Genomic DNA, 12,340 nt, shown 5'->3' on the forward strand with positions numbered 1-12,340 from the left:
TCAGGTTTTGCAGTTACTCATAAAACCTGCTTTTGTCCTCTTGAAAAACAGGACCCCTGTCACAAAGCCGAAGCATTCCCACAAATCTCCTTAGACTCGTATTGTCTATAAGCAACGTTTACAGAGTTAAAAAGTAACCAAGTAACTCTTCTGGATGCTTTATTGGTATAAAATATTACGGAATTAAAAATAAATAAATAAAACCTCTCCAATTTACATTCTCCGGCCTATCAAAATCCGTTCTTTTCATAACCCACCTTTGGCCAACGGCGAGAAGACTGTCATTAATGCGCCACGTACCAAAGACAGAACAAAGAGCTCCTCATCCTGGCAGAGGCGCACACGGCCCTTAAAAGACCGCACGGCGTGTATGGATGACTGTTTCTGTTCTAAATTAACACGTACCGGAGGGTACCGCAACTTGCTCCACCCAGGTACCACGGAAGGGGGCGGGGATCCTTATTTGAGACGAGCGGATTTCTGGCCAAGCAATGCTGCTCTCTTCTTGGGGGGCTTCGGGTTGGGCTGTGCCAATGGGCTTCTTCGCACAGATCTCCCGACACCTTAAACGGCTCGCCAATGGAGGGATCCTCGCCCCACAAAGAGATAACTAGGGCAGAGCTGTTATACAAGCGATACCCGACGCCGAATGCCAGACCGAGGAGTCTTCCACGAGTCTGACTTGGGAGTCACAGCATCGGCAGAAAAGGAGGCACTTTTGCGCGACAAACAATTTAAAGCGACCCCCTACTACCAACAGCGTTGCTTGCGTCCAAGAATGGGAGGAAGGGGGTTGGACAGGAAGAAGAGGGTCTCGATCCCTAAGGCGTGAATTTCGGCCCAGGGAGCAAGGGGCCGGAGTCCCGGACCAACCTCCCCCGAGCCGTCCGCCACACCCACACCGGCGATACCTGTTTCCGCATGTTATTCATGACACCCATGAATCCAGCCAACAATTTAGCTTCTTCTCGAGCAGCAAGTTTCTTCTCGGTCTTCTTCTTGCAGCTTTTCTCCACCCCGGAGGCTGCCATCCTCTGTCAGCTCGGTTCACGCCCGGGGCTCGCCGGGCCGGGCGAGGGGTCGCAAGCCCCGGGCACGCTGGAGTTTCTGTTTAGCAAACACCACGGCTGGGAGTTCTGCTGCAGCGCCCTGCTCCCGAGCGCGCGGGCGGCCAAGGGGCGGCCACTGCGGGAGAATAAGGCCTGGAGATTCCTTCAAAAGCTCGCCGGGAGGCAGAGTCGCGGGCTCGGCTGCATCCCGGGTAGAACCGGAGCCGGGCAAAGGAGCTTGCGCACTGCGCTGGAGGGGGCGGGGGCGCTAGGAAGGGAGCAGGGGGCGGGGCCTAGCGTCACAGCGGCGCGCCGCTCGGAGTCACGCAACCCGGGGGCGCCGCCGTTGCCATGGTCCCCGCCTGGCGCTGGATGTTTTGTCTTCCAGCTGACCCAAGGGGGCGTGTCCCCTTCGCATTGTCCAAGACAGATTTTACAAATTTGGATTACGTGTCGAGAGTATCTCTTTTGCATAATTGGGCGGTTGTGTACATCAGAGTGTCTCCCATTAGTGTCATCGCCGTAGGAGCAGGATTGGTGTTCTTCACTATCAGATTGGCATATGGTAGGCACTCTATACATATTTATCACATACTTCAAGTTAAAGGCTTATTACTAGGAACCTAAGATTTATTTGCCTGGGATTCGTAAAGCAAGAGCACTCAGCCCTGTGGATGTCTCCTTGATGCCTGACTACTTAGGCTGGTTTGTTTACTCATCAGTGTTTGAAACTAAGATCAAGTGTGAGCTCCAGAAATCTTCAGTTAGGCTTCCCCCGGGTGTTCTACAGAAACACAAAACACAGTCACAGAACGGGTGTTAATTCTTTCTGTAACTAATAATTTATTCTTTTTAGTGTCCAGGATTGTGTTAGATTGTATGAAATTTTACATTCTGAAAACTTTCTACAGATCCCCTTAATTTTCTACCTAGGTCTATATAGGGACATACGGAGACATGTTTTATGTAAAATAATTTATACTATTGAAGCATTATGCTTTCTCTTGATGAGGACAAACAATATAGTATAACAGAGCAGTGGCAGATAAGCCTTCATTTTTACGAAGAATAAGACAGGCCTTTGTGCACTTTATTTTTTCTCTGTTTATCTAGAGGCTCACAGATATTCTCCTATTTTAACTAGTCAATAATTTGAGGTTTTTGAGTGGACCCTAACAATATGACCCATTTATCCCTAAGGAAGTTAGAAACTAGGGAAATTTTGTTTATTTTATTAAATGACCTAGAACACTGAAGAATAAGAGCATGTTGAAACAGTTTTTAATTGAAAAGAAGTGGAAACCTGTCTTCTAACTCTAAGGCTTTGAGAGACATTAAGGATTTTATTCAAAGGCAGAAATGTAGGTGATGAGGTTAAGTGCTATTCTGTAACAAGGCAAAAGAAAGAAGAGCATCCTTCCTACTTGATGGTGGGTCGGTCCTTTCTCATGTTGCAGAATATAGAACACCGAGGGTTATGAAAGCGCCATGGGGGTTATGTTGCACACAGGTTAAGCATGTTGCTTTGCCTGGACGCAAAGTCAAGCACCCCCATTCTCTAGATGTTCAACTTTGGCCAAATTGCTTGACTTCTCTTATGCCTCAGGCTCCTTATCTGTAAAAATAGAACCTACCACGTGCAACTGGTATAAGGATTACAAAAATGCTTACATTGGTGCCAGCACAGGAAAAACCGTATTACTGAGTTAATAACATTAACTGTTATTGCTTAATTCATCATTTCCCAAAATGTGTTCCTCAGAATACTAGTTCTATGAACAACCCCCTACCTCCCCCTAGAATAGGACCCTTAGGAATACAACTTTGGGAAATAATATGTCCTTCTTGGAGAAAATCCCAAGTACATTTGCATCTTAAGTTTTGGAGACTTGTTGTACCTATTGCTTGAACCTAACCAGTTTTGCTGCGGTATACTGGCTTTTGAGCTGTCCAGTCAGCCCATTCCCATTTTCCATGAATTACTCAATCTTCTATTTACATAGAGGATAGGGTCCTAAAGTTGTACTTGTTCTATGCGATTTTATTATACATGGTTTTAGCTGATTGGATCAAGGTTGAAAACCTGAACCAAAGAAAGCTGATTAATAAACTGGGATGAAGAGCATCATGTTCTCTCTGGAGACTGGACAGATGGATTTTGGTGAGCTGGCATGTGGCATCGCTATGGGGAACATATACAAGGCACTCAGGCAGCCATCTTTGGACCATGTGCACAGTTAAGCAGGGAACAGCAGTATTTGGAGACTTCAGAGAGAAAAATTAAAGCAGAAACTCAGAAGTCAGGCAAGAGACCAGGTGGTAAGAGAGAGGGAGAGGGTAGAGGGAGATAAAGTAAGGTTAACTAAATTTAAAATTCAGAATCTCTAACTTTAACGGGCTTCTTTCAATGCTTGGTTCTAGCAGTGTGTTCACATGGTCATTTGGTTTTATAAAATTTACAAAAGCAAATATCTTAACCACAGTAGGTTTAGTTTGTTTTCTCATTCTACTCTGGTTTTACCTCTGTCACTTCTCTTTTACTATTAGGTGGTATTGGAGCGGACATGGATATTTTGGGGAACTGACTAAGGACAAATTCAATTGGGGATATATTTTGTTGGGGTTGAGTAGGATATATTTTTGTAGACCATAGTTACTTACAGGTAATTATTTTTAGCCTTTCTGATGTAGGTATGGCTTCCAGGAATAGTTCCAATGCCCACTGTGCCAGCTCTATGCTGTGATGAAAAGATGCAGGGCCAGAAATTTTATCACAAATGCCCTACAGTGCCCAACATTGGTGGTAAATGTAAGGAGTGTAGGAGAAACAAGTTTGAAATATATAAAGCCAGCAGCTGGTCTATGGAGAATTCTTTCAATTTTAAAATATGCAAAATTGTAAAGAAAAAAATTTAATATTTACTGAGTTCTAATTTGAAAGAATATATGCACTCCTATGTTCATTGCAGTGTTATTTACAATAGCCAAGATTTGGAAGCAGCCCAACAGTCCTTCAGTGGACGAGTGGATAAAGAAGATGTGGTACATTTACACAGTGGAGTACTACTTGGCCATAAAAAGAAGGAAATGTTACCCTTTGCAACAGCATAGATGGACCTGGAGAGCATTAAGCTAAATGAAATAAGTCAGTTGGAGAAAAACGAGTACCATATGATTTCACTCATGTGTAGAATCTAATGAACAAAATAAACTAACAAAATAGAAACAGACTCACAGATAGAGAAAAGACTGACAGCTGTCAGAGGAGAGGGGGGTTGTGGGGCTGGGTGAAAAAGGTGAAGGGGTTAAGAAAAAAAAACAAACTTCAGAGACACAGACAACAGTATGCTGATTACCAGAGGGAAAAGGAGTTGGGAGGAGTACCAGAGGGTAGAGGGGGGATAAATGCTGATGGAAGGAGACTTGACTTGGGGTGGTGAACACATAATACAATATGCAGATGATGTGTTATAGAATTATACACCTGAAACCTATATAATTTTATTAATCAATGTCGCCCCAATAAATTCAATCAAAAAATAAAAGAAAGGTAATAGAAACCAGTTTTCCAAAATTGTTATACCAATTCAAGCTCCCCCAATAATGTAAGTGATGCTGTGATCTATAGCCTCTCTGACAGACACCTGATGCTGTCAGACTTGTTGATGTTTATCAATCAAATAGTCATAAAATGCTATTTTATTATAATTTACTTTTCCTAATCTCTGCTGATGTTAAAGATCATGTAGTATTGTTGTTAGCCATATGTATTTTCTCTCCTTTGAAATGTCTATTCATACATTTTGATTATTTTCTATTGAGATATTTGGGTTAAGCCAATAAAAACTGAACACAGCCTAAGTGCCTATCAAAAGGAGAGGGCATAAATGAGCTGTACTGTATGAAATGTAATGTTATTCAGAAACCAAAGTAAGTGAATCAAAGTAACATGTAACACTATGGTTATCAGATTTAATAGAAAAAAAAATTAAGATGGCATTTTTTTCACAGAAATAAAAAGATCCTAAAATTTTTATTTTTATGGTACCACCAAAGACCCCGAATAACTAAAGCAATCTTGAGAAAGATTTATGTTATAAACTTATAACATTTACAAAAATCTGCCCAGTTCTAGGGCTCAGGCACTTAACATCTATGGTAATGAAGAGATAAGCATTTATCTCACATTTTCTATGTGAGAAGCACTAGAGGGAAAATCAAAGAAATATAACATGGTTCCTGGCTCCCTCCATCTCCACACCAAAGCTTAGATTCTAATTAGGAATATAAGACCCTTGAAAGCATCAAAGGCATCAAAGTAGCAAGTGAAAATAGTCAGAGGAGTGGTTTGTGGGAGTTTGTCTTTTCATCTCTATCTTCTGCTGCTCTCAAATGAGTGAATTAATGAACTCTTAGAAAAAAATCGGTTGATTTTGTTGGACACATACTGTTTTCCTAGCTTTTCTAAATGTCAGAAGACCTCCATTTGTTCTTTTTGTGAGGTTAACTGAGATTATTCACCTGGAGGGAAGAGTCCCCAGTGGGCAAAGGAAGCTGGTAATGAGCTTGGAGACTCAGGGATCACATTTTTAAAAAGAGCTTTAGGTCTGGATTATGACAGTGGCACCCTTGGTCTTGGACACATTTATTAATGGGATAGGCAAAACATGATTTTTTAGTGTTATTTAAAAAATACCTAATGACATTGAACCTCTTTTCATATGTTTATTGACCATTGGTGAATTACCTGTTTATGTCCTTTTGAGTTTTTTGGCTTGTTTATTCATTTGTAAACATATTTTGTTGAGGTGGGTTTTAGGCAAATTGTGTTTGAGATAATGTATGTGTAAAAATGTCCGGTAAGTCATTGAAAATGCAGGATGACGTCTCTAAGAATACAAATGAGCAAGAGCAGATTACTGATTCATAGCTCCAAGAGGAAAAGGGTCCAGCAGAGGCAAAGAAGTATTCAGAGTGATCTAGAAAAGCATGTCCTCACATGATCCTTAGCCCTCACACTTTCCTTTACTATACAATTTCGTCGGCATGCCTGCCTGCAGGAAGTCCAGGGTGGTTTTTTTTTTTCAGTTTTGTTCCCCAAGTATGTCCAAGAAGCCCCAGGGGTGCTCATTCATGTCCAAATGTTTATCCTTCTAGCTATTATTTTTTTCTTAGCAAACCTGAAATTCAATGTTCCCCCTTCAGGTGAAAGGATTCCACAAAGCCATACTGATGTTGCAGCTCCAGAATGTGCTACTAATGCAGTGTGGATGCATGGCCTTCTGACACCTGGGCAGTCTGAAGGCATGGCCTGACCGGGCCGTGCTCCTGTGGCCCAGTGACCGTCTGGACTATCGCTACGATTGCTGCAGCTGAATCTCAGGACTGTTGTCTTCGGACCCAGGCCAAGCCAAACTGCTGTGGCTCTCATGCAGACCCTAACCCGGGCTCTGGCTGTCTCTCCTAGTACAGAGGAGAAATGCACAATACGTAGTCCAATGGGATCTGCACCACACAGAACCTAGGCTTATCAGCGTCAAACTCGGATGATTCGCACTAATATTCCTGGTGCCCGTGCCTGTCTCCGGTTGTTTGTGTTGGGTGCGTGCTGACTAATGAATCCAGACCAGGATTCACTTTTCCCAACTGATTGCTTTGCCTTTCTTTCCCTGTGTTCATGATAAATTATCTCCTAGGGATCTGGTTGTTCTTTATTGTTGCCTAATTTAAGTCCATAAAACAATTATGATTCATTTGAACTCGAGAAAGAAAGAGACAAATTCTCACTTCCATTCCTCCCAAGGGTACCATGTTGTGTTGAGGGCTTTGACCAAGTCATTCCCATTCCCAGCTGTGTGTGTGGGGGGTGATATCAAAATGCCCTGTTGCGGCTAATAGATGCAGAGAACAGACTGATGGTTACTTAGAGGGGAGGGGGATTGGTGGACTGGGTAAAAAAAAAAGGGGGGGGATTAAAAAATACAGATTGGTAGTTAACAAAATAGTCACAGGGATGTAAATTATAGCATAGGGAATACAGTCAATAATGTTGTAATAACTATGTATGGTGTCAGATGGGTACTAGAAATATCGGGGGAACACTTTGTAAAGTATGTGATTGTCTAACCACAGTGCTGTACACCTGAAACCAATATAAGATAATATTGAATGTAAACTGTGATAAATAAAAAATAAAATTAAAAAAGTCCTGTTGCATTACAACGGAACCTTCTCTCTCTCTCTTAACCAGGAGAAGCTACCCTGAAATGTTGAACCCCCAGCAGAGGTGGGCTTTCTATGAGGTTAATGAAGCTTAAGTGTAACTTGCCCTGGTCCCTGCTGGGTGCAGGCCCTCACAATGTATTCATAAGCTCACGTATTTTCATAACATTTGCAAAAGTAGATATTTTTGTATTCTTTTTCTCAAAGAAGTTCTCCCCCCGAGTTATAAAAACTTCAGGTGCCGCAAAAAGTGGATCCAAAATTTTATAAAGTATTTTGTTGTTTTAACTTTCTTATAAAGATTTTTTTTATTGACTTTTGGAGATGGGGGAGGAAGGGAGAAAAAGAGGGAGGGAAACATTAATGCCTGCAGCTGTGGAGACCCGGCTCACAACCCAGGAATGTGCCCTGACCGGAATCAAACTAGCAACTTTTGGTTCATAGGCTGATGCTCAATCCAATGAACCAGACCAGCTAGGGCTTGTTTTAACTTTTAAGAGGCAAAGTGACATAATACAATCAAGCCGATGTGATTCAATCCCTGATTCCATTTCTTACTAGCTGTGTAATACTGGGTGTATTACTTAACCTCTCTGAACCTGAGGTTCCTCATCTAGAAAATGGAGATAGTAATGCATGTCTTTCAGGATTGTTGCAGAAATTAGAGAACCTACTTCAGTAGAATGATGTGTGGCACTTAGTAGGTCATAAAAGTGTTGTGTGCTGTTGCTATAATTATTTCTTTGTTAACTGCAAAAAGACCTTTCCTGGAGGAGTGGAAACTTATTTCCCATGTTTTCTACATATCTGTTTATTCTCATTTCTTACCTAGAACTGATCAAAAAGGTCCTTGAACATGAAAAGAGAAGAGTGGGGCTCTGCTCTGAACTCTTAACTGAGTAATTCAATTGCCAAGCACTAATTTTTTTCTTTCTTATCTAAGTTTGAGGTGTCCTGGCTGATTGGATTGCTCTGACTTGCCCAATATTATATTACAAAAACAACTCATATCTAAGCAAGAAGGAAAGAAATTGTCTTTCAAAATCATTCACTTTTGATCTAAGTCTCAAAGGGAAAGATCTGACACTGAAAATATAGCACAGGAGTCAATGTCCTCTCTAATGCGATGGAAAGGGACAAGGTGGTGGTCTCCCTCCCCCAGGCCAATATGTCAAGTGAGCAGGCCCAGGAATGTAGTGGTTTTTATTTTTCCAATTAAAGTGCCAAACATATTTCATCTTCCAAACTCGTGGGAGCTTTAAGTGGGAAAAAAAAATTATAATTTAGTTACATTTTCAGTTTAAAAGATATGAACTATATACATAGCTGCTTTAGTGAAAAAAAGACTGGGGAATGAAAGACAATATCTCAAATACCCTCAAGGAATTATTTGGAACACAGAGAAAACCCAAGGTAATTGAAACGTTTTTTTATAATTGCTTAATTGACTATTTTGCCTGTGGGTCTGTAACCATAACTTGTAATTAAAATGCTGTGTTTGTAAAGAAGACAACATGACAATGAATCCATTTACGAAAGGATTTCAGCCCAAGGCATTTAATTCTGCTTCAGAACTCAGGTCAAATTGGCTGAAGAAAACATGTGTTTGCTGAATTCCTTCCCACTGAGTTTCAACATCTTTTTCCAATTTATCCTGAATATCCATCTGCTTCCTTCTCCCCCTCCCCCTTTTAAGGACAGTTGTATTCTCCTGAGCTTATATTTATCTTTGTTCTTCTTCATTGCCCTCCCCTCTACCCCACAAACACACACATCAGAGTGACCTTGTAAAGCCAGTGAAGTTCTGCTCCCTCACTCTCTTCTCACTGGGGACTTGCTGACCAGACTTTCTAGGTATCTCTTCCCATCTTCTCCAGGTTTATTTTCTACCCTCTTCCCCTCTACCTTTCCACATACCTGTCTCCATACTCCACAAGCATGTCCAACACTGCACAAAACACACACAAAAAATTACAAACAGTAATTTCCTAAACCCGCCAAATAGGTTGAACACAACCCCCAAGTAGTCCATTGCTGTACCAACATTCAAAATCTGTTGGGAAAGTATTTCATAATTTTGAGGCAATGGTTCAAAGAGACAACCTTTAATTTTTTATCGTTCTATTACAGTTGCGCCATTTTCCACCCGTTGCTCTCCCCTGCCCCACCTACCTACCCCCTCTCCCACAGTCAATCTCCACCCTGTTGTCCATGGGTCACTTACACTAGTTCCTTGAAAAAGACAACTTTTTGATGTGGTAAAATAGCAGAACATATGAAAAATACATAGAAGAAAATGTCTGGAAACCAAATTAGAAACCAATTTGCTAACAGTGCTTATATATAGGGGATAAGAGATATTTGAACGGAAATAAAAACAGAAGTAAAATGACTCTTACAACCCCTTAACATAGGCTCTTCTTATTTAAAATTTTACCACTTATTTTAGGAGGACAAAGGAGTAACAGAAATAGCAAATACAAGGAAGTTACAAATATTGCCGGGCTCTTTCAGCAAAGGCCCCGGGGCCCATTTCTCTTGCACAGAGCTTCGGTATGTCATCACAGTAAGATGGTTATGCTGATGTATCTAAAAGTCCAGGGCAGGTCCTCATAGTGGCAGTCAGCTGATGAGAAGCTGGGAGGGACAGGTCTGGAGAGCAGCTGAGAGGAAAAAAAAGAAATCTTTCTTGGTCGCAGCCACAAAGGCATCAAAACAATGGAAAAAGCAATGCTCTTGGGTGACTGTTGGGATGACTCCGCCCTTTTTGTAGATGGGGCAGAAACCAGAAAGAATGTGATACAGCTCAAGTACCTGTGAACTTGTGTCAGTGTTTGAAGGGCAGGTGCGTATCTCAGAGAATGTGCGCAATGATACAGAGCTTTAAAAGCAAAATGCTTGAACGACGTCATTAGAATGTATCTGATTTTTACTGAACTCAACGAGGGAACCAGGAATTAGATAATAAGGCAAAAGGTTTGGTTTCATTAAATGCTTACACACACGTACAGTTAACAAATGAAAACACTGCTCATTGGGATACAAAAGTGGTTAACGTTGTACAGGGCAAGAGAACCATGACATCTTTGGGGCTGAATTCTCTAAAGGCTATGAATTGTTAACACTTGATCGAATCCTTCTGAATAACCTCTAACTTCCCAGGGTTGTAGCACCGTTTGCCCTTTTATCGGTGGTGGATTGCTAGTCAAATGTACTTGGAAAACAAAGTGACTAAGCCCACTGGAATGAAATGAGGGCAAACCGGAACTTGTGGTTTCACTCAGTCTTTCTTCTAGTATTAACTCTGAACGCTCTCTGTATTTGTGTTTGTGAGGCAGCTGGTGTTTTCCTCTACCACCACTGCTTGAATTGTGTAGAAAGTAGAAATAAATAGGCTCCGGGAGGCATGTCTACGGATTCAACCCATGACTTTCAGTATTTGGAATGTGTGAAATCAGTTCTGGCTGCTCAGAACCCTTTTTGCTCACCAGCTAATTGCCTACTGAGTTTTATGTAGGCAAAAAACGACTGCTGTCTTTTAAGCTGCCTTCACAACCTCTGTTGCTTCTCTTAAATGCAAGTCAGAGAATGGTTTGTGAAACCAGAACCAAGAGAAATTTTGTGGATGGCAGGGATTTATTTTTCTTCTTCTTATCTTTGAATCCTTAGTCCTAAGACAGGAACTGGCATATTCAGTAAATGAAGTAAGTATACACAAACTTAACTAGATTATAAATACTTCTTGTCAATGAACTTTACCTAGTGCTGGAATGTGATGAAATTGGATAAATGGAGTTTGTGAAATGCCTGTTCACATTTCAGTATCTTCTCAGGAAACAAGGCAATCAGATATCCCGTGAACCTCACCCCCATGTCTTTGACTATGAAAAATCTTTTATACATTCTTCATCATCCTGCATTTTTGTGAGGCTAAGCACCCTAAATTTTTCTTTTATAAATGCTTCAGAAGCATAGCAACTTAAATGTATTCCCAACTTTTGTTCATTAGTGATCTTCTAAAGGATAACTTCTCTTACTTGGGGCACTATTAACTTTGCAGTGATCAGACATGGGGATACGGCCTGCATCCATTCTTTTGACATGGCCGAGCCACCTGAGGCGTCTCTCGCTACCTGAGGCCGTATCCCCAAAGACCTCCTCTACGGCGAGCTAGCAGAAGGCAAGAGGATGACAGGGCGCCCAAAACTGCGGTTCAAAGACATCTGCAAAAAGGACATGACACAATGCTCCATCAATCTCAACACATGGGAAGTTCAAGCAGACGACTGCCTAGCCTGGAGGCTCGCGGTCAGGCAAGGTACGTCACGCGCGGAGGCTGCGCGCAACGAGGAGGCGGTCCAGAAAAGATCAAGGTGGAAGCAGCGTCAGCAGCAGCAACAACAGCCATCTGCCTTCACCTGTACCAAGTGCGGCAGGGATTGTCACTCCCGAATCGGACTGCATAGCCATTCTCAGCGGTGCAGATAGACTCTCAAGAAGCTACGCCATCGTCTCTCGAGACGGACGGCTGCCGACGACGACGACGACGATCAGACATGGACATAGCACTTGGTTGCTACTTGGTCATTTGGCACTAACTGCTACTTGCTTCAGAGAAGCAGGGAGAAAGCTGCTTTCAAGACTGAAAAATAATAATATCAGTTGACTCTAAAGTATTCTTTCAAAGCAGATAAACATTATTCAAATGTATTCTTTACCTGGTCACCTGTGATAGAGTCTTAGGAAGAATCTTATTATAGTACAACAGCACTTAACTATTTTGTGTCTGTGTTTATGTGTGTATGTTGGGGATTGTGGACAAGGAGCTTAAATGTTTGATTTGATTATTTTTGTTTGGGGAAAATCTAGATTTTTAGAGAGATACTGAGCCCAGGTCACATGAACTCTGGGCTAAGGCATGACAAGTCCGTGCGACAAGACCATACTCTCCGCCCTCTGGCTGCTTTACAAAGGGACTGGGAGGAGACCTCGACCCTCTAACTCAGGCTGTATTTCATGCTCAGATCCAGGAATATGACATTAGTCATGGTTTCTGTCCTCTGGGAAAC

The 12,340-nt window shown here is 41.8% G+C and overlaps 1 protein-coding gene across 3 annotated transcripts in view; it reads right to left on the bottom strand.

The window, feature by feature from the left end:
- KLHL7 (kelch like family member 7) overlaps positions 1–1,282 on the bottom strand; it is a 52,521-nt gene extending 51,239 nt beyond the window's left edge. The window contains exon 1 of one of the 3 annotated variants that reach the window (XM_090287114.1): positions 912–1,282. In XM_090287114.1, coding sequence (XP_090143240.1) covers positions 912–1,031 — 120 coding nt within the window. In that variant the 5' untranslated portion in view covers positions 1,032–1,282. The other 2 variants (XM_090287115.1, XM_090287117.1) reach the window with 2 other exon arrangements.
- Between the last annotated feature and the right edge of the window lie 11,058 nt (positions 1,283–12,340).

The sequence above is a fragment of the Furipterus horrens genome, unplaced genomic scaffold (genome assembly GCF_987537825.1).
Source record: "Furipterus horrens unplaced genomic scaffold, mFurHor1.1.pri manual_scaffold_9, whole genome shotgun sequence".
In the NCBI taxonomy this organism is placed as follows: Eukaryota; Metazoa; Chordata; class Mammalia; order Chiroptera; family Furipteridae; genus Furipterus; species Furipterus horrens.